General features: G+C 33.1%; 2 protein-coding genes across 6 annotated transcripts; one reads left to right on the top strand and one right to left on the bottom strand.

The window, feature by feature from the left end:
* Window positions 1–229: 229 nt before the first annotated feature.
* Window positions 230–21,059, bottom strand: LOC100650642 (probable multidrug resistance-associated protein lethal(2)03659). 5 transcript variants are annotated; one of them, XM_048406868.1, is made up of 12 exons: window positions 20,921–21,059; window positions 6,391–6,538; window positions 5,990–6,241; window positions 5,194–5,449; window positions 4,938–5,112; window positions 4,558–4,714; window positions 4,283–4,485; window positions 2,265–3,588; window positions 1,960–2,174; window positions 778–1,856; window positions 578–685; window positions 230–494 (listed from the first exon to the last, which is right to left on the bottom strand). In XM_048406868.1, the coding sequence occupies exons 2-12, from the start codon at window positions 6,462–6,464 to the stop codon at window positions 462–464; spliced, it is 3,876 nt and encodes a 1,291-aa protein (XP_048262825.1). In that variant the 5' UTR covers window positions 6,465–6,538; window positions 20,921–21,059; the 3' UTR covers window positions 230–461. The 5 variants fall into 5 exon arrangements, with proteins under 5 accessions (XP_048262825.1, XP_048262828.1, XP_048262827.1 ...); XM_048406871.1 differs by lacking the exon at window positions 20,921–21,059 and adding an exon at window positions 18,578–18,598; XM_048406870.1 differs by lacking the exon at window positions 20,921–21,059 and adding an exon at window positions 10,337–10,514.
* Window positions 12,237–16,632, top strand: LOC105665820. Its single transcript, XM_048406875.1, has 6 exons — window positions 12,237–12,762; window positions 13,619–13,910; window positions 14,317–14,416; window positions 14,625–14,732; window positions 15,190–15,345; window positions 16,491–16,632. Exons 1-6 carry the CDS (start codon window positions 12,414–12,416, stop codon window positions 16,539–16,541), a joined length of 1,056 nt encoding a protein of 351 aa, XP_048262832.1. The 5' UTR covers window positions 12,237–12,413; the 3' UTR covers window positions 16,542–16,632.
* Window positions 21,060–22,278: the final 1,219 nt, after the last annotated feature.

Below are 22,278 nucleotides of genomic sequence, written 5' to 3'. Positions count from 1 at the left end.
TCCGTGTCCAACTAAACGGGGCTCATAACGAAGGGAAGCTTCCTTTTTTTGTTTTTTTTTTCTTTATAATATTTACAACTATTTAACCAGTTAGTTGTTGCGATCTCCTTGAAAACTTTGAAAAATGTGTACCTAAAATATGTCGCAAGCGACGACGAGTATACTCGTAAAAAACAACTAACTGGTTAAATATATCTCATTACCATACTTAAAATAATAAAGATAAAAATTATTGTTGCAAAATTTTATTGATATTATACTTTTGTTACAAAAGATCGTCAAACTGTAATTGGCTAAATAGTCGGTACATGATACCTGTGTAAGCACCGTACTTTCAAAATTTGCATCGTTACACTTAGCAAAAACTATTACTTTGGTTTGAAAATATAAGTTGGACGTACGAAAAAATTTCGCTTAAATATGTAATATATCGTTCGAAAGTTACTAAAGTCGGATCATCATCAGGATGACGCCTCGTTGTTCTTATAAAAACACTGGAAGATCGATATATATATTAAATTTTGTTTATTCGATTTGCTTGAATTTTCTTAAATTCGAAGAATGTTTTATCACTTACGTTCTTTGCCACTTCTGACAGATTGTTCGCCATTGCAGCACCTGTTTGTTGCACCATATTGTAAAAATATCCTTTCTTTTGCAGTAAAACATACGGATGATCATATTCCTAAAAAATTAACATTGGAAGACAAGTCTATCACATTTCTCAGAAATAATAATCAAACGATTTTTTAATTAATTCAACTTATAATTACTTACTACTAGACAACCCTGATCCATCACAAGTATCTTATCGCTATCCATTATGGTATTTAATCTGTGCGCTATAGTAATGACAGTGCAATCCACAAATTTCTTTCTAACCGTCTGTTGAATCAGGGTATCAGTCTGTGGATCAACGTTGGCAGTAGCTTCATCGAGGACCATAATTTTATTATTTCGAACGAGTGCTCGAACAAGGCATAATAATTGACGTTGTCCAACGCTGAAGTTCGAACCCTCTTCCGATACTTTACTGTTCAAACCTGCCGCCATCTCTGAGATCGTTTCTCTTATTTCTACTTCCTCTAAAGCCTCCCATAAAACGTTATCAGAATATTCATCGAAAGGATCTAGATTTCGTCGAAGACTGCCTCCGAATAGAACTGGTTCCTGAGGTATAATACTGATTTTCGAACGAAAGTCATGCAATGCAATTTCATTCGTAGGTATATCATCTATAATTATTTCTCCCTCTACGTATGCTAACCGAAAAAGAGCGCTGATTAAGGATGTTTTTCCAGCACCGGTTCTTCCAACAACTCCCACTTTTTCTTTAGGTTTGATCACGAAACTGATACCATTTAAAACATAAGTACTTTTAGGGCCGTATTTTAATTTCACGTCTCTGAATTCGACCAGACCATTCGTGGGCCATTCCTCAGGCGGTTTCTTTTCCGGTATACTATCCAAGAATGGCTCTTCTTCCAGCTTACTGTACTCCAGTACTCTTTCGACAGAAGTCATTTGATTCTCCAGTTCACCGGTTTGTCTTATACCCCACTGTAAAATTCCAACGACTGCGCTAACCTGCGTGATTACTAAACCGATATCCCCGGCAATAGCGAGATCTTCGAATACGAAAAACATGATGGTGATCACCGCTATGTAAATCAAACAAAATGCCTCGATATAAAGACCGAAAGCTCGTGAAAGAGAGATGAATATAAACCACGTTGAAGTGTGCAGATCCTGATGATTGTCAAACTCCGTGGTTACTATCTTTTCAGCTTTGAATGCTCTGATTGTCGTTAAGCCTTGCAAAGTGGCACCCACATGATCGAACACTGGTGAACGGGCTAAAAAATATTCCTATTAATCGTCTTAAACGTCGACCGTTGACGGACGAGATCGAGAAAGTTTATAAAATTAATCGCTCTTATCAATGGCGTGGCTACTTACTTGTACCCTCCATTCGTTTAACAGCGCGACTAGTTGAAATGTACACGACTCGCATATAGTAAAAAAGAACTATAATAACGCAAGTCGGTATCAACAACCACACGCTTACTGTACCAAGGATCACTATGGTCCCCATAAAATTTAGAAACATTATGATAACATCGAACATGGTAAAAGGCATTTTCTTATCGATAATACCAATGTCCTTAGAAAACCTTGAAACGAAAATAAAATTATCAATTAATTATTGATCTCACAAGTAACGTGTGTAGTAAGCAAGATGTCGCGAACGTGTAAATTTGTACCTGTTTAATATTCGACCAGCGGGATTCGTGTTGTAAAAGTACATCACAGCACGTACGATACTACGGAACATCTGTGCGTGTAGATTTTTCGATGCTCGCATGCAAACTGCGTAATACGTAAACGTCTGTACGACGTAAATACAAGCAATGCCCATAGTTAGACCGCTATAAATATAAATAATTCCATTGCGAGACAATGGTCCGGACCATTGAAAATCCATCGTGCCATTATCGCTTCTAACCCACGATGCCATCTCCGTGTTTACCCAAAATGCGACCAGATAGTCGCTGCCACTGGCTATCGATTGGCTCGATATAAACATAATCGTCATCAAAAGAAACAGAAATATATTTCTACTTGCTTTCCAGTAGGAAAAGAAAACATTGCTAGACATTTTGCCCTTCGACCTGGTTTCCGCCACCTCGACAGGTTCTTGTTCCGCGACTGCGTCTTCTTCTTTGTCCGTTTCCCCCATCGTTCGCTTCTTCTCCATTTTGGTTTCAGCTTCTCCAAATTCTTCTTTATCCTCAACCTCTTCGAAGACCTTCATGGAATCTAAATTCATACTTTGCAACTCCTCGAAGCTCCCTTTCGCTTGAATGCTACCATTGTTCATTACGATTATTTGATCGGCGGCTTTCAAGTATTGTATCTGGTGAGTGACTAGGATTATAGTTTTGCCTTTGAGAAAACCACATATACATTCATCCACGATGCGACTACCGACATGCGTATCGACCGCCGATAAAGGATCGTCCAGAAGATAAATATCGGCGTCAGTGTATAACGCTCGCGCTAGATTAATTCGAGCTCGTTGACCGCCGCTTAAATTGATTCCCCTTTCCCCCGCCATGGTTCTATCTTTATGCGTAAATAGATCTATATCGCGTGTCAATTGACACACACGAATCACTTCGTTGTAACGAGTTTCATTCATCGACTGTCCAAAGAGAATATTCTGTCTGATAGAGGAAGCGAAGATCCATGGTCGTTGATCGGCGAAACTTATTTTCCCGCTAGTTTCTAGCACTCCTTCTGTCAATGATAATTCACGCAGTATTGCTTGCAACAAACTGCTCTTTCCCGAGCCTATCTGTCCGATCACTGCTATGAAGCTACCAGCTTGTACTGTTAGGTGGATGTTTTGCAATGTGTCATTATCTCGAGAGTTATCCCATCTGGCAGTGACATTTTTTAAGTAAATAGGAACGGATTGTGTAGCTATTTGATTCTGAACTTTCTGTGGCACAGAGATTTCAGGATACGTCATGAATTTCTCGAGTCGTCTGATAGACACCACTGCTTCCGCTAATTGATGAACACCTGTGCAGATCGCAATATCGTGATCATATCGAATTTCTCTTAAAATTGATTTAATAAAATACAGATTATAAACATGCGGATTAAATCTCGATTAATAACAAATCTCTGTATGACAATTGTTACATAGCATCGTATAATACGATGAAGTTGATATCACTGCTGTTAGATATTATTGAAAATAATTAACGCTATTGATACATAATTATCGAAACATATCGCAGGAAACTGAAAGAAACTGAACGGAAGCGCGCGCCAGAAATGCGCACAGTATGCGTGGTTGCTGTATATACGTTTTCCTAAGTCTAATAAGTTTCACTGTCAATGGATTTAACAGATTTTTTAGCACGAAACAGTATACGATCGTTTGGATGTTTGAAATATATTGCGTAAAACGTTTTGATGTTGTTTCAACATTGAGTAACTTTTAAAAAGTGATTAATCCAATATATCAATAAAATCAACAGAAAATGTTCTGTCGATAACGAAAAAATATATTATTGACTGCAGATGGCATTGGTGTATGCCCGATATATATGCGGCGCTCGTACCCATAGGTCATTTCGTGGATGTCACCTATAAGCGACGCTCGTATCCACAGGTCATCTTTTAGGCGCCGCCTATAAGCGGCACCCGAAGCGACGGGTTAAAGAAACAAATGTTTTACTGAATATCGGATGATCAGAAGGTAACTTACTTATAGCAAAGCCGGTAGTCATAGAATCTCGTAGAATAGTGTAAAATGCTGTAGTCATAAATACTTTTTCAGCATCTACATTATTCCCAGTTAAAACATAAGTTAATATGGCAATAAATAAGCCGACTCGAGGAAAGTACATATCAAGCGTTAAACCAATTTGTTCTACGATCGAATACTTCTTTATCACGTCCACTTCTTTCCTGGAAATAGTATAAATAATAGTTTGTCGACTTTATCTTACAAAACGTGGTAGATACGAGTTATTTTCTTACCGTCTAGCTTTTTCGACAAGAAGCGAGTATGGTACTTCCCAAACATACATTTTAATTACTTCTACTCCATTAATGATTTGATTCATCAATCTTAGCCTATTGTCAGTTTTTTTAGCCGACACGGAAGTCAAACGAGACACTTTTCTTCCAAGAAATACTGAAAAAAAATGACAAGTTCATAAATTACTCGAAGGATCGTCTAAAGATAAATATAAATAAACTCGATTAATTATTAATTGTGTTTACGAACTTAGATCGGGGTAATGTCTGTCCATTTGATTTTTAATACGAAGTTAATATCGAAATGGCAAAAGAAATACTATAGTTACTATAGTTATAAGGCGATAGCCTTATGATATGCTTATTTTTTTCATACTTACTCTGCAATGGTATACATAATAAAAATGCTATCATTCCTGTGATTGCGCCCAATCCAATTTCACGAAATGTAAGATACGCTATCACAAAAACTTGAAGTGGACCAATCCATAAGTAATGAATACCAATGACAAAGTAATCGAGCCTATTGACGTCGTTGCTTAAGAAATTGACCATCTGAAGATAAAGGATACAGCATAGAATATAGAACATAAATAGTAGAAAGACAGAATAAATTGTGGTTAATTCGTTCTGCACCTGTCCGACAGATGTTTCATTTTCAAGAACAGAATTAGACAATCTAAGTATCTTCCTGTAAATTAAAGTACAACAAGCCACTCTAACTTTCATTCCTACGTGTGTAAATGTTTGTATGGCCCAATGAATGATCACAGCATCTAATAAAGGCACGATACAAAAAGCCGCGGCATAATAATGTATACCAGTACTCCAGTCTTGTCTGTTCCCTGAGAAATAACGTAATATCCTGGCGAGTAGAAAGGGCTGCACGATTCTGAAATAAAATACGATTCTATTGCTAATTTTTCTTTCGTTTCTTTAACGCTATCGAGTTAAAACTCTCATTTTTTCCCAATAAACAAATTTTGCCAAACTTATTCCCAATTGCGTGCAGAAGTTTCCGATCGGATACATCTGTTTACACTTTATATCAAGAAGCGATATTTTAAAGCATCGGAGGATCCCTACTTTCTTTTTATCTAAAACATTTGAATATGATGTATAGCCACGTAACAGTGTTTATTTTGTTGTGCTGTTCTTTCCCTCGCTATATCTTCGGTTAACATTTTATTGGATATTGGTTTTGAGATACAAACTGAAAAATCTACCTGGCCAGAAACTTCTGCATATCACTAGACGTATAATATTAGAGATAATCAGATAATACAGTACTTCTGAATTACTTGCAGTCGATAAAATTATAATCTGTATTTAAATTGAAAGAAATTTTAAAATAATAATCTTCTGATCGCACTGATTCTATATCTGCACAGTGTATCGAGTTATAATTAAATTGTTGTATTTGTTACTGTACCGTATGCCAAATTCTAGAACAAATAGCCCTAGTCCACCGTTAATGAGTATTTTACCGAAGCATTTGAACAGTACCCTAAATAAACTTGGCTTCGAATTGTCTTTTTTCTTCTCACATATTTTCACCTCGCGCTCCCAATTTTTTACGATACGCTGACCCAAATAGCTGCTCTTGTCTTCCCGCAATGGCGAATACAGATCATCCTCCTCCAATTCTTTCTTATAACCGATAACGAACAGCTTGAGGATCCACCTGTTTATTAAATAATTAATCGAATTAAATTCCACTTAATTAAGGATCGAATTCCATGGAATCGTTGAAATGAAATGAAATAACAAACGATGGGAAAAATATAACATAGTATATAATTTAATAAAATTATGTGAAATTATCTGAATTACCAAAATGTAAGAATGGACAATGGATTGGCATTTTGGCGCGGATTATTCACTTCTTTCCTCTCACTTTTATCCATTTTCGCAGGCGCAACCGTTTTTGGTCATCTCAGAGTATTTAGAAAAATTCTGTATATCGTGTTTATCTCATTGCCTGAAACGAAGAAGCGACATTTTTCCTATGGTTCAACGTTATCAATAAAAAAACATTGTTACGTATATACGGCAACAATTTTTATACGATCAAATTGCATAGCCTTATTCCTTATATATATATTTATTTTGTAAAAAATCGATAGAAATAATCTCATCTACTTTCAACATTTCACCGACGTTATTTAGTAACGATATTTACGTAGCCGGTTTTATCGATTGCGAAGCAAAGGAAATTATCAAAATCTTTTGAACTGAATTTTTAAAATACGCGTGGTCTTACGCAGACAGCGTCGCACGCAAGAGGCTCATCAACAGCGATTCAACAGATTTTATAAGTTTTTCGTGTGTGCATGTGATTACGAGGCTGTATATCATCGTACAGAAAATTCCTCTGTTACAGAAATTCTTTCATCATCGTACATGCGTCCTCCTCATTTATCAGTACACATGTATTATAGACCATGTTTATGACTCTATTCAAGGTCATCGGTAGCATCGAATCCTTCGTTGCAAAAGGTAATTCCACGCTTCCTTCTATGGACCGAGTTTCTACATAATTTTTCTTTCATTTATCAAGGAGAATTCATACAATCGCCATTCGATCAACGCTTCTCACATACAGTCGACTCCGCGTAGTTTATCCTCCATAAACGAGCCATACAGAAAATAAATTGAGTAATACCATCAAGGTTTATTAGTTGCTACGTAAAAAATTAAATGTTATGCAACTACATATGCCGAAAAAGTCTCTGTAAACAGAATTAATCAAATTTCTTCAGATTTAATATGATTGATTTAAATATCGAATATGGGGGTTTTTAGCATATTAAATATATGCGTATAGTGGTAGACGAAAGATAAGCTTTATTCGAAAAAAAAAAAATCATAAATGTGAATTAAATACAAAGAAAAGTTTGTCAATAAATCGATCAAAAATTCCATAGTTTACGACTTGAAAATAAATCTCAAACGACATTTTTCTACGCGAACTTTCACTATTGTCTCGATAATATAAAGAAAAGTTTGTCAATAAATCGATCAAAAATTCCATTGTTTACGACTTGAAAATAAATCTCAAACGACTTTTTTCTACGCGAACTTTCACTATTGTCTCGATATCGAGAATCGTAGCTTATAAATATCGCTCACCTTGTCTTAATATCTCGTCTAGCTTGAAATAGATGATTGTTATCGATATGGTAAAAAATATTTGGTATAAAAGTTATTAACGCTCGTAATACGTCTACTTTGATCTTCATCTTTTCACAACACTGTATGTATATTTGTCAAATATCGTTACGTTCGTAGATACGCACGCGTGTATTTGACAAATGATAATAGTTTTTACGCATGTAATATTCGTTCAGTCTGTACCACACAGTCTACACTTGACAAATAACGAACAATGGGTTCCCAACGAACTCTTTGTTACAGTGTTCATACGTATCCGCATGTGTACAAGGAAAACATTGAAAATAACCACGATCGCAGAGGGAATTACAAATCATTCCAGTGCTCAGCTAAACGGAATAAAGAATCACGCGAACTATTAGCTAAGAAGCTAAGATTGCTCAGACGTCTCCAGAAGACTTAGAAGAAAGCACCCGAGTGATTTACTCGCTCTTCGTCAATAATACGTATAAACATAAAAGACACTGGTGCGTTCTAACGATTGTCGAGAAATGTTAGGTTATCCCATAAGTTCGTGCCGACCATTGTGTATACATACATACATATACATTTCATATTTTAAAGAAAAACAAGAGAACTTTTATCGAGACGGAATAACGAGAAATGGGAAGAAGTTGTACAACGAGAGGGGGATTACATTTTTTACATGAAACTGAAAGGTATGCGAACAATCTTAACATATATAACCGCTCGAAAAACGGCACGAACTTATGGGATGACCTGATATAACGAAATCGACACGTTGAATAAAATCTGATTAAAGAAAAGGTAATTAATTTGTAGAACGTTTGTAAAACGTAGACAATTTGGAATATTTGCAAGGGGGAAATGTAAAAAAAAAATATATACGATACTTATATTTACGATATTTCAATTATCGATATAATATTTCTCCACTTGTTCAATTGTTCCGATTTTAATCAATTTATTCCTTTTCTCTTCGCTTCTTCTTTTTCTTCTTCTTCTTCTTCTTCTTCTTTACTCTATTCTTCATTCTACGTAAAATGAGCGCATTTAATATACTTCCGTGAATTTCAGCTATTTTCATGGTCGTAATTTCTAGATCGGCTCCATGGATTTGGCATTCCATGGATCTCCGTATAAAGCAACGTATGCGAATGTACATAACGCTCATTGTACTCGTGTTTCCAGTATGTTACAGATCGGTTGGTGATAAATCGAACCAAGTAAAGGAAGAACAGGTATTCGAATGTCAATAATTTCCTTCTTGGCTCGCATACCTGTTCATCGAATCATTCTTGTTGCAAAAATACGATAGAGTTGGAAAGTAAATTAATTGAAATTCAAGTTAGAGGTCGCGTTATTTGGATTTTCTAAATACGGAATTTCCAAAAGAAATAACGTTCGTATAACTTGCAACGAGTGAAGTTAATTAAGTAACTGCATAGATTAACTCCAAATGTATCGGCTTGTTTATTATTTATAACTTTTTAAAGAACTGCAAGCTAGAAATGCAAAACAGTAACAAAGATCTGAAAACTGAAAATTTGAAATTCAAAGGACATTACACAAACGTTATAGATATTTACACGAAATAATACATATTACAAAATTAATAACCGAGCGCGACAAAACGATGAAAATTTCATCGTTCATGAAAATTTAGATCATGTTACTGCTTCAAAATGATGATTTCCTTTTATAACGAAATATTTTATTCGTGATAATATCCTTTTAGAGTATTGACACTGTAATTCATTATATTTGAAAGCGAAAGTTATAATTATAATATTCTCGTTTCTCAGAAAAATGTACGAAAAAGTTTGCTTCGTCGAAAAAACGATGAACGTTCCAACTTTTGGAACGGGAGACTACATTGCGAAACTTTATAAATTGGATTTATCTTCAAACTACAGAAGCTCTGGTCTATAAATATTCCTTAAAAAAAAAGCTGGCGATAATATCAGTAGCTAAAATGTTCATCATTGAACAGATATTATTTTATATTATAATACGAGGGTTTAATGTTTGTTTGGTACACTGATTATTATGTGTGTCACGCTGTAACTTGATAACACGAGTTTTCTCGTCGTTGAGGTTCAAAGTTGTGTAGTTGATAGAAATGAGGAAATTACGCGACAATGAAGCAACATCTGAAACCTTGGCTGCTCATTCCGTACGTAGAGATTAGTCAATCACACCGGGAAATTTTCCTGCAAACTAAATTAAGTACAGAAGTAAAACGCTTTATAAATCTTACAGAATTCAACACTTGACTGACTTACTTCGCTGATTTTCTATCAAAAATAAATAATTCCTGCAGCGATTGTCAATCGCTTTTTAACATACAAATCACACAAAGTTTCATAAAATCAAATATTTTTAACATCTACGTTTGCCGCTTCGTATTTTTTCTTTATCCTCGTGCATCTATATTCAACTAACGAATAACAGAGCCAACTTTTTTACTTATCGAAATTACTTATTTTTATCAAATTTTTATAATTCTAATTGCGAAACAAAGATAGTCGCTCTTTCTCTAAATGCTGCATTCCTTTTAATTCCAAGCTATAGAATATATATATTGTATAATTTTATAAAATATTACAGCTGCAAGTAACAAATCTCAGTTTATCATACGTACGTTCCATATCTTTCCACCACAGTGACGGTCCCACTTCCTTTTTTCACAGAACGCATGTACGGACGTTTCACACGGTACATCAGAATCACAGAATAACAGATTCCATTTAATCAAACGCTCGATGTCTTTCCATCGACGATTCTCTTTCACTTCGACCTTCCATCGAGTACGCCAGACGCTAAAACCAATCTGAATAAATCCAATTTTCCTATCCACCACTTGTCCGTACTAATAGCCCACTTTCAACGAACATTTGACGACGAAACATAGCGGAATATCGTGTCGAAGTTGTGATATCTAATTTCGCAACGCATTAGAAAGGATAACGTTTACCGTTAATTGCTTTATTCCACAAGAACTTGATAGGTTTAAATCTGTCTAATGTCGCTCAGGGGAGAACATAGTCTCGATTTTGCTGCTCAAGTCTGAAGAACAAATGCAATTACAATATGGATATATCGTAATCGATGAGTTTAAATTGCGGCAAATGACAGGATAAGAGAGAAATTATCTGTCTGCACGACAGTTGTAAGATAATGATTGAACGAGTCTGTAACGAAGCGTGTGCCCCGACCAGCCGTCAATTTTCCTACGAAATAATCGTTAATCGATCACTGGTATGAAACGCGGTATGATAACGGCGCGGCGGCGGTCAGTAGTTGTTAAAATCACAACTCGATTAAAACAACGAAGAACTGCGATGAACGTAAGGCGAGCTCTGTGCTCTAGTCGTTTCTATTACATTTTCTTTTTTTTTTTTAACATCGACTTCGTTAAAATCGTACGTGATATTTCTAGAAAGTTGTCTGGGAGGAGATTGAATTTTCTTGACAATTTCAACGTTATATATCTATACGATGATCTTTATATAGCTCCGATTTTATAATATTAATTGAAATTTGTCAAATATATATTATGTTATAATACGTGCTGTTCAATTTACGTTCAAGGATTTGCTCAATTTTTAATTGACTTGCGATCGATCTTGGAAATTTTCTTATCTTAACAAGGTTTACTTAAAAACTACTAATTCGTATAAAAGACACGCAAAATGCTTTGACTTTTGATTAATATGAAAATAATTTTGTCCCATGCTACGATAGCTCTGCCTCTAAAACGATGATCCTGTTGAGTTGTTGACCAAAATTCCTAACATTTTTGCTAGTTGATTTATTCTATAATATTTTATATTTGATACATTTGACGAGGTTCCAAGAGAACTGTTTGAAATAATAGTAGTTCTATTATACAATGATACATTATTCTATTCGTGTCTTAATTAACATGAAACACTAACAATAATAATTTTGTAACAATAATCTTTTGCAGATAAAAATAGAAGAATTGCTCTTTCATTTACATTCTTTGATTTTTGTTATCCTATGCATATTTATTATTCATTTCATTATTCAATACCACTGTTATTTCTTCTGATTTGATCTCAGCATGTATGCATTTACTTCACTTTATAAATTAAACCAAGCAAGATAAAGTGCTCTATTTTGTTTACATCAAAGAGTTTAGGAATTTTGGGAAATTGTTACACGCGTATATTTTTGGTACACGTACATCGTACTTTTCTGTATTTACGTATTTACAAGTTTGTTAATTCGGACCTTTGTACTTTCTATGCAAATAATAATGGCATGACTCCGATCGATGATGGAACGACGAGTACGATTCCACGCTGATTTTGTTTCTAGACGTTTATTTTTATTATCAACATTATCATTATTAATTATAAATGTTACGAATTGATTATAATTTTGTATAGATTTATTATTCTAAAGTTTTTGTATGTTTTCGTGCAAATAATAATGTTGAATCGATTTTATCAATACATGGGCGTTGTGGTTATTATCGTAATTACTATTATCATCGATATTATTGTAATTTTTATCGTGTCGTTTGATATTTTAGCATTCGGAAATTATGAATAATTACATCAAATTAACTATTTTGGCGTGTGTCGCAGGAAAATATAAACAGAAAAGTGAAAGACGTGTTTTTACTAAACGAAAGGGTTTTTTCGATTTGGGATGCGTGGCCCTTAAGAAAAAAATACACGAAATTCGTTATGTATATGTCCTATCTCAGCGTACATATGGTTATAATGTACATTGACCTGATCGAGGCATTCGGAAATTTAGAATCGATGGTAGGAAACATTATAGATAATACCATAGCCACTGCTACCTATTTTATACTATTTTTGCTTCGATTCAACAAACTGATCGAACACGGGATCGTTACTGTGAGAGAAGAAATTGCTAAGAGTAAGTTTGAAACTGTGGAGGAGATGCGCTTGTACTTCGTGTATCACAACATTTCGGATAAATTCGGTAGATACGCTATTTCAACGACTTTAGTGATAGCAACTCTCTGGTACTTGTCACCTATGCTGCAGTTGTTGAAGCTTGATTCAGGTATTTCTTCATCGATACGTTGATTTAGATACCTTGATAAATTTAATGGTTTAGTTAATACTATTTTAATTATCCTAATACTAGAAGTTAATACTATTACCATATAAATATGTATATGAGGATCATTAGATTGTTTGGAAAGTTCATAATGAAATTTTAAAAAAATTTTAGATATTTTATATTTGATTTATATGTCGATAATGATATACTTAATTTTATAAGCAACTGTAACGTTCTTTTTTATCTATCGACTTTTCAGTTCTCTCAGCTTTTTAATTATAAATGAAATAATTTCGAGAGATAAAATGTTTTAGTAAATAAGAAATCAGATACCTTTTATCATCGAAGACGATGAAAAATTAAGAGAAGGTACCTAAAAATTGTTAAAATAATTCGGTAGAATATGATAATTGTGATAATGATAATAATACCAATAAATAACAATAATTCTATAGCAAATTACATTAGCTATAAATATTAATAATCTTTAAATTTCTATTACAAACTTACTGGGCAACCCGATTAAAAGTATTATAGTTTAAATAGGATTTAACGTTAATATGATATATCATACTTAATTAGGTATCTTGTTTATTTGAAGTGTCTAAATCAGATGAAATTTAGTATTATTTTTACGTTATAAAATTGAAAAATTTTACAAATGTTTTATATTTATTGGCAGATAATATAAAAGATTGTATAGAGCATATGTATATACATTCATATAATAAAAGCCATATGTATAGTTGAATGAATTAAAATATGATATATACGTACAATTTAATGAATTCCAAAATGCGTTTAAAACGAATTTAGGGCGAGAAGAAGCAATTTCATTTCTATAATATTATTTCAGGACAAAGTAATGAATCGTCAAAAGCTTATAAATTGCCTTTCCGAGCTTATGCTTTCCTGGATTATCAAGACGACTTTCAGAACTTCATTATCATGTATTTATACCAGTTTCCACTCATGTTCATTGCATTAAGCCATATAAGCGCCATCAGTTTGTTAGTTAACTTGGTGCTACACATCTGCGGTAAATTCTCAATCTTGTCGTATCGTATACAAAATATTGCCACGAATTCAAACGTTAATTTAGACAGTGTAATCAAAGAATTCGTGACCGCGCATGTAAAACTAATTACGTAAGTATTTATCTTACTTGCTTTCATTTCTTATCTACATTCTATCGATTATCCTATCGATGTTCTTATTTATCCTATTATCCTAACATAATCAAATTTGCTTATTTATCTCGAATATAATTAAAACTTTACATTTTTATACAAATATTTGGAGATAAATAATTTTTCAACCCTAATATACATATACATATGTATATTATTTTCATTAAATGACATAGCTTTGCTAGATAAAACAATCACTTTCTCATCCTGGAAAATAGTTCGTTTTTAATCTGATTAGTTTATTTTTCAAGTTTAGTTTTTTTTTACCCATCTATAAATTAATATAAACCAGCTTGTACGTGCACGTCATGTTCACTGACTCATTATCGTAATTATATTATGTAATATTCAAAATTCCATGCAGGACAGCAAACTCCATCAATTCAGCCCTGCAAGTTTTTCTTTTGGTGGAACTATTGCAAACAACCATTAGAATGGCGACCATCATATACATGATGCTTCTAGTACGTTTATCACATTTATCGTTTACTTTGATTATACTTATAATTATAATACTTGATTCGGACTTTACTGGAGTATAATTTATAAAAAAAAAAAAAATACATGTATATGTAAATTTAGATATAGAAACTCTATTTGTAACATTTCTAGCTATTTAATCTTAGACATTAATTTTGTTCGCATCTTAATTCCAAGTGATATAATTTTCAGAATCCCTCGGGAAGTTTCGTGAGCACTTTGACTTACGGTTTATACATTTCGATAATTATATCGATGTTATATCTATACTCTTTCATAGGAGAACAGTTGTCAAACGAAGTATCTATCATTCGTAGTTGTGTACAAGTGTCTTCAACCAGATAGATTTTCCTATCTACGACAAAAAGAATAATTTTTAACAAAATTAAAATATTCTTTGATAACAGGATTTTTATTGTAGTAGAAAAACTCTATCAGATGAAAAATGAAGAAATTAAGAAGCAGAATTAAGTGATCTTTAGCATTAAAATTTTCAAAGGTTGCAGATTGTTTAATATCACGATTACTAAAACTATGCAACTGCTAGTGACAAAATTAATATTGATTTTTAATTAAATGGAAATATAATTATACGTAGCTACACTGGCTAATGAAAATATTTGAACGCATGAACTTTTGCGTTCGTATTGTACGTATCACGTAAAATCTGTTTGCTTGGATACTTTTGCACGCATTTTCCACCCTTTTGAAACTGTTATAAAAAGAAGATTAAAAATGTGATTAAAATTACATTTAGTCGATGAAAGTGAGCGAAGCGTTTTATGCTACGGACTGGAATAATTTATCGCTGCATAATCAAAAGTTATTGCTTCTGGTTATGTCTCTTGGACGACAGACATTGCACGTTACAGCTGGAAAATTTTATACCTTCTCATTGTACGGTTTTATCGATGTAAGTAAATATTGAATATATGTGTGTATGGTCGTAGTTATCTCCGATAATTCTTCGTCTTTGACACGAGCCGATGTGTATTCAATAAATAATTATATACAGAATATCAGAAACTACATTGATGATATTTATACGATCCATTCTAGACAATTTCTATTATCTGCCGAAAATATTTGATTTGAATCCTTTAGTTACATTTTATCAATATGCTACGTGCATTGTGGCAAACATTTTTCAATTTCATTAGCACCGTGACGAGACTCTACTTTGATCACCACAATGGTAGAATTTAAAACACATTTGAAAATATATATAGAAATTACAAGATATTTAGCAAATGTTGAAACAGTCGATTATTCATTGTATTAGGTTATCCCATAAGTTCGTGCCGTTTTTCGAGCGGTTATATATGTTAAGATTGTTTAAATACCTTTCAGTTTCATGAAAAAATGTAATCCCCCTCTCGTTGTACAACTTCTTCCCATTTCTCGTTATTCCGTCTCGATAAAAGTTCTCTTGTTTTTCTTTAAAATACGAAATGTATACACAAAGGTCGGCACGAACTTATGGGATAACCTAATATCAATAAGCCACCATATTCAATATATTTGTAGTAAATATTTTGCAATTTTATGTACAATTTCAGATCGATTTCCAATTTTACCGATATAATTATGTCTCGTTAGAACGCTGATGGGATTTGAAAAAGTTTCCTACAATGTACACAATATGTTCGTAACAAATTTTCTGTGATAAGTGTTTGAGTACTTTCAGGTCTGAGTTGACTGTTGGTATTAAGTTACTTCATTCTAAAATATCGTATTTTTATTTGCATTCTGTGTTGTATACAGATTGATAAAAAAAAAGACTTTGGAATTTTTAGGGCAGATAGTACTTGAGACAAATGGAGGAAAAACGTCCTAAAAATATCTGAACCCTTTTTTTAAGGATTAAGATTCCAATTCGAAAACAGCTTTTTCTTCGTGATCTTGCTATAAAGTTTACTGACGAAGAATGTCTACTTACATGTTCGTTTCAGTGTTCCGAACGGAACATTGTAAACAAATAGTACTCGACTGTATTAGTTTCAACTTTTCATCTCAAACAGATCTTATTATTTGTGTGTTTATGTGTTGTGTTAACAGGTTATGAAAACCTCGTTTGGATACGTTTCTCTTTTACGAACTCTCATTTAATGTAACATGCACACAGACTGTGTTATAAACTAAAACAGTGCAGTCAACGTCTAAACATTATAAGGTATTATAAATAAATGTTTCAATCCTATTTTGTAGTATATTTAATTACCATTATTTCATATTTCGCAAAATTTGACATATGATTGTACGTTTGAAAATTTTAATAAATTCAATATATTTTTCTGTACAACAATAAATAAAATTGCATATAAGACAAAGAAAGTTGCGTAAAGAAATTTTACTGATTAGAATTAATATTGTGAAATGATAAAAATTGTTTGTGCGACAGAAGTACCTTAATGATTCACTAATATTATTAAGTATCAAATTTGTAAATCGAGATTTACCATTTTTTTATGTCATCTTCTTGTATGAATGAATGAACCTATGGAAATGAATAATTTGTTTCTTAAAAATTGAATATTAATCACGTACTCGTGTAATGAAATTTAGAGAATCAATTTAGCTTTCGACGAGCTTAATTGGTAAATTGTTGTACAGAAGGGTATTCAAATTTGAAGTTGTCACTCGTTCACATTATGCACCTTTTACCTTATACCACTCACATACTTACGTAGAGTTCGCTATTTTGGCGAATTTGCTTTCTACGAAATTGGACGTACTATTTAAAAATAAAAAAAAAGACAAAATTCATCTTCCTACGTTAATGTAATCTTCCTTCGTCCACTTCATGTGTTTTATATTATATATATCCTTTATCTTTATTTATATGCAACGTGTTGATAGAAGAACCGATATATCGTGTGAGAAAATTGCTTCGCCACTTAGAAGGTTAACTACAAATCAACAAGTATCATCCATAAAATGGCCTTGTAACGCAAACAAATATGTCCATCTACGTTATTGAGAAGACTACATGTACACGTATTATTTTTATGAAACACGTTCATGCCACGAAGTGCAAAAATCATTATATGAAAATATTACAAAAAAAAGAAAAGAGCAAAAAGGAGAGAAGATGAAAGTACCACTTCAAGAGATTTGACAGAACGAATGTGATTGCGACTTTTATTGGAAAATTGCCAGTGAGGTGTTAATTGTAAAATAATTATTGATTCAAACTGTAATGGAGCACGTGTCCACGATTACGTATCAATTTTCGTATGAAATTACCACTTATCGATTGCGCGTACGAAACAGCGTCGCAGCGGAACCACAACTCAATTACATAGCATAGGAACGCAACGAACGCAATATATCTATCACTTTGCATCGTTCAATTCTATAGACGTCATTTAGGAGAATAAAGGGTCCTTTGTTACAGCACCGCCACTGTTGTAATCAAGCGTCCGACATCACATTTTCACGTTGTATCATGCATTTCCAAATTTCAACACGCATCTGCAATTTTTCATGTAGTTCCACAGATTTCTATGCGATACCACGTATCCCCGATTCTCCGCGTGTATTTTAAAAACGGATCTTTATTCATTTTATTCACGTTATTCACCTTTGTTCACTTTATTCACTTTACTCACTTTATTCACCAATATACTAATATATAAACGTTCACTCAGCCTTCAATCGAGTATCATTCAAAATTCTAATTCTTAATTAATATAGATGTATTCTTGATTCCGTTTTTTATTTGAGTTAAAATGGACCACGATCGATATATGTATAGGTATATGTACGTACATAAATCTGTTACGTTCATATCTTTTTCGGTCGTTGGCAGGTTAATTGGAATTTTATGAATGTTAGTTGCAAGACAGATTTACGACATTTATTTTGAGAGTAACTCATGTCAACGTACTTTTCTTGCAAATGAATACCTAGGTAAACATTTGCGAGTCTTTACCTATTTCTCGACCGACGTTGTCGCAAACAGAAGCAGTTTACGTATAGCAAACATACGGAAAGATACCAGCAATTTTAAATTGTACTGCTTCCTTTGTCTTCGTCATCGATAAATATGATACTGAGTTTCATGCACCGATTATTATACAATTAGATATCTTTTTTATACAATTATGGATGTTTATGCGTATATAGGAAATTTAATATATTACCCGAATCACGTTAACCCACTCAGGACCCAACTTTTTCCACCATAGAAAAAATTTCTGGCGAGCTTGTCGAAATGCTACTTCTCCTCCGATTTCGATGATTTTGAAATATGTCGTAAAGCCCAACATTTAGAACAACTTTTTCCTATATATGTATACATATACAAATCTTGCAGTTATACGCAAAAATATTTCGCCGTTTCTGCTTAGTTTTCAAGCTGGTTTGGGTTAGTGTACATAGTTACATAGTGCTAGATCCGACGCAGACGGTGACTTTTGTCCACGCGATATCACTGTGATCATATGTCTGTCAAATCTATATCTGTCTTTATCGTCCTTAACCGGGAAAACAACGAAAGACGTATAACCCGGCCATTGCGCCACCCGTGGGTCTGTCTTCGGGCGAGCCAACGATTGTTGCCTTTCTGACGAGATCAAAAGTGCTATCAGCTATGTATCTACATAGTTTAACGGAATTCATTTTTCCACTTTGTTTGCCAAATATAAAAAACATGTAATTAGTTTCAATGTAAAGTGTAAAAGCTTCAAACGATATACATAATTTATTACAATATATAAGGAACACAGTGCTAAAAATATACCAACTCATCAATATTTGAACATTTTGAAAATTTAGGAAAAGATTATATCACTGTTCAGAGAATTAATAAAGACAGAATTAATGCGTATTATAGAATTGGTTAGGGAGAACAAAAAAGTACTAGATTTCGAGCGTTCGATTAATGTACGTATCAACGTTTATTATTTTTATTACTTTGTCAACACTGCAGTTGCTTGTTCTTTTGTTTGACATCTCTGGTGTCAGTTGTGACATTTATTGGTTAGAATAAAACCTTTTAGAAAGGAAAATGCCTCGTGGAAAAGAACTTTCTATTACAGAAAAAGCAATGATTGATTCTTTTCACATCGAAGGCAAGAGATACGGTTATATTGCGAATGTCTTGAACAAAGAGTGCAATTGTAGATAATATCACAAGGAAACGTAATCATGGAGAAAAGAAGCGATCAGATCGATCGAAAAAATTATTGTCACGAGATGAACGTAAAATGCTGAGAATAACATCTAATTCATCAGTTATTGACCAGTTAATGATCCAGTTATTGATCAGTTAAAATGAATGTAATTTAGATGTGTCAACAAGTACCACTTACCGGCGCATTTTAAAATCACTGAACACTGTTATTTCGAGAATGGAATCAGTACTAAAATTAGAGACTGCTGATAAAGAAAAAAGATTTTTATTTACAAGGGAAAATTATGATTCTTTTTATCCCCTAATGGTGTAATGCACTTTTTAATAATAATTTGTCTTGGTGGTTTTTCATCAAACACATTTTAGGGGCGGTTCCGTCATGATTTGGGCGAGCTTTTTAGCTTCTGGCAAAAGCTCCGTTGCCTTTAGCTCAAACAGAATGAATAGTATTGATCATACGCATATGCTGGGAAATTATTTAAAATCTTTATTGGATAGAAAATAATGATTAAAAATTAATTTTTGTACAAGACGATGCAGTCTTAAAGCAGACTACAGTTTACGCTAGTTGTCGTTTTTGAAATTGATAATTAAATTTTCGACTAATTCGTAAAGGAGGAAATTGTTAAAATTTATTATTAAAAATATTTGTACCTAACAATTAAAACGAATAAATTTTTCTGTCAGTATATTTATGAAACAGTAATTAAGTAACATTCTGCTTTATTTTTAATTTACTACCTTAATTTTAGTCAATTCCTTAAATATTTCTTTTTATGATCGTATTTAACATAAGAAAAAAATATAAGAGCATAATTTTTTCTAAAACGTCAAATTATTAGAATTTATTGGTCGTAGATTTATAATTTGCACTTCAGAATTTGCATTCTAACGATAAATATAAATAAGTTTCTCTCCATTCTTTGACTCACCCGTTCTAACAAATCGATAATATAACCACATTTATTTATATATTCAAAATTTCAGAGTTATGTATATCTAAGCAGATAAAGAACTGATAATTAAAGTTCTTTTTCCATTTAAAAGAATATGATTTTAAAAAACTGATTAAACAAATTTACACCAAAATAATTTGAACAATTAGAATCTTTAATTCATGATTACTACATATTTAATCATTCAAATACATATTGAAAATACATTTAATGCAAAACTAATTTTAACTCATCAATAGGTCAACTCGAAAAAGCGAATACATCTTTCTATGATATTTTTTTCTAATTTTATGACTTAAACAGGTATCGAGTTTAACAAATTTAATCGGAAAAATTAAAATTAGTGTCATTAATACGTATCAATCGTTGAAACAATCATGTAACACAGTACTCACCATAAACGTTTGGTATCACCACGAAGTATGTTCAATAAATAACGCTGCACAATAGTTTCGAAACACTTAGCGACATCCAAATTTTCCGCGCAACCACACTCCGTGTACTAGCGTTTTACCAACTGAAGAACGAGTAAAAGGTTGCAATCTTTATATATACCGTGTCACGCGGCCGTTGCCTGGCGTGTGTAGTATTGATGAAGGTATGTACTTAAAACGTTTGCTTTATTGTTATCGTTTTAAATATTATCTGACTTTGTCTCTTTTCAACATGTATGGGTTCAAGCGTGCGGTATCATTTACAACTATCAGGCATATACTTTTGCTTAATAAGTTACTGTTTCGTAGAGCTATCGAGTTACGAAAGACTATATTGAAAGAATTTCGCTTGTATGTGTCAAGGCAACGAACTATCAACTAGAGAATGTATCTTGGGAGAAAGTCAATCGAATGTTTGAGACATTGTGATCGCACTGCGTAGATGAACTCGCAACGCTATCTGTGAACAAAGAATTAAATTACAAACGAATAGAGTTCTCAAAGCTTGGGGCAATTTACGGGGCAATATTGTATTTGAATATCAGAAATGATCATTTTAATATACACACACTCGTTACACTATCGCGTGAATTGTTTTTAATATGAATTTAGCTTCGACAATTCTAACAGGAGACACCTTCTATAAACCGGGAATGAAATATAAACTGACCGGTTGCATACTCAAACGGAAAAATGTATATTGTTAAAATATTTACCAAGGGCGATGAGATATGAGAAAGAAATGTATCAGATAGATGCTTTGTTAACTTTTGGTTATTTTCTGTGGACTGTATCAAATTAACAGTTCTATTACTGAACGATATTTCATTGTCGACAATTCGTGTAAACTTTTTAGAGCATTGTGCTGTCTCGCCTTCGCGTTATTTTTTTTCTCAACAACTTTGCACGTGTGAACTCGTTTTTGAGCAGGAAGACAAAGCCTTTACCAACCAAGGAAAATAAGACACCGACAGGTGGTGCGGAGCTCCACCCACCCTTGGACCGGAATGATCAAGAAAAGGGAGTTTAGAAGAGTTTTCGAAGCAGAATATTTATTAATTTTCGAGAAATATTGTTTTGCTGTTCCAACCGGTTAATTTTGAACGAAAAATACAAGTCTTTGAATAAGCAATCGTTTTGAATTACAGAAGTAATCAATTCAATCTTCGCGGTCTCCGGTAAACACAGTGATTCAGCATTTCACGGAAACCAACCCACTCATCTTTTCCCTAAAGTCACGAGTAGATGTAACACAATAGTTTTTATGATGTTAGTATGATTTTTTATGGTATTCACTTTTATGATGTTACCGTATAAGA

The sequence above is a fragment of the Bombus terrestris genome, chromosome 6, assembly GCF_910591885.1.
Source record: "Bombus terrestris chromosome 6, iyBomTerr1.2, whole genome shotgun sequence".
NCBI classification, from domain to species: domain Eukaryota; kingdom Metazoa; phylum Arthropoda; class Insecta; order Hymenoptera; family Apidae; genus Bombus; species Bombus terrestris.
Note: the sequence above shows the minus strand (reverse complement) of the source record. Positions and strands in the feature narration are given on the sequence as shown.

What these genes read in the sequence shown, in the direction of transcription:
- LOC100650642 (XM_048406868.1), bottom strand. Translation starts at nt 6,464, where the DNA reads ATGGATAAAAGTGAGAGGAAAGAAGTGAATAATCCGCGCCAAAATGCC. An exon ending in GCTGGTCGAATATTAAACAG is followed by an intron (nt 2,175 to 2,264) that starts GTACAAATTTAC and finishes TTTCGTTTCAAG; the next exon opens with GTTTTCTAAGGACATTGGTA. An exon ending in TGGATCAGGGTTGTCTAGTA is followed by an intron (nt 686 to 777) that starts GTAAGTAATTAT and finishes TTAATTTTTTAG; the next exon opens with GAATATGATCATCCGTATGT.
- LOC105665820 (XM_048406875.1), top strand. Translation starts at nt 12,414, where the DNA reads ATGTATATGTCCTATCTCAGCGTACATATGGTTATAATGTACATTGAC. An exon ending in GCGCATGTAAAACTAATTAC is followed by an intron (nt 13,911 to 14,316) that starts GTAAGTATTTAT and finishes AATTCCATGCAG; the next exon opens with GACAGCAAACTCCATCAATT. An exon ending in TCATATACATGATGCTTCTA is followed by an intron (nt 14,417 to 14,624) that starts GTACGTTTATCA and finishes TATAATTTTCAG; the next exon opens with AATCCCTCGGGAAGTTTCGT.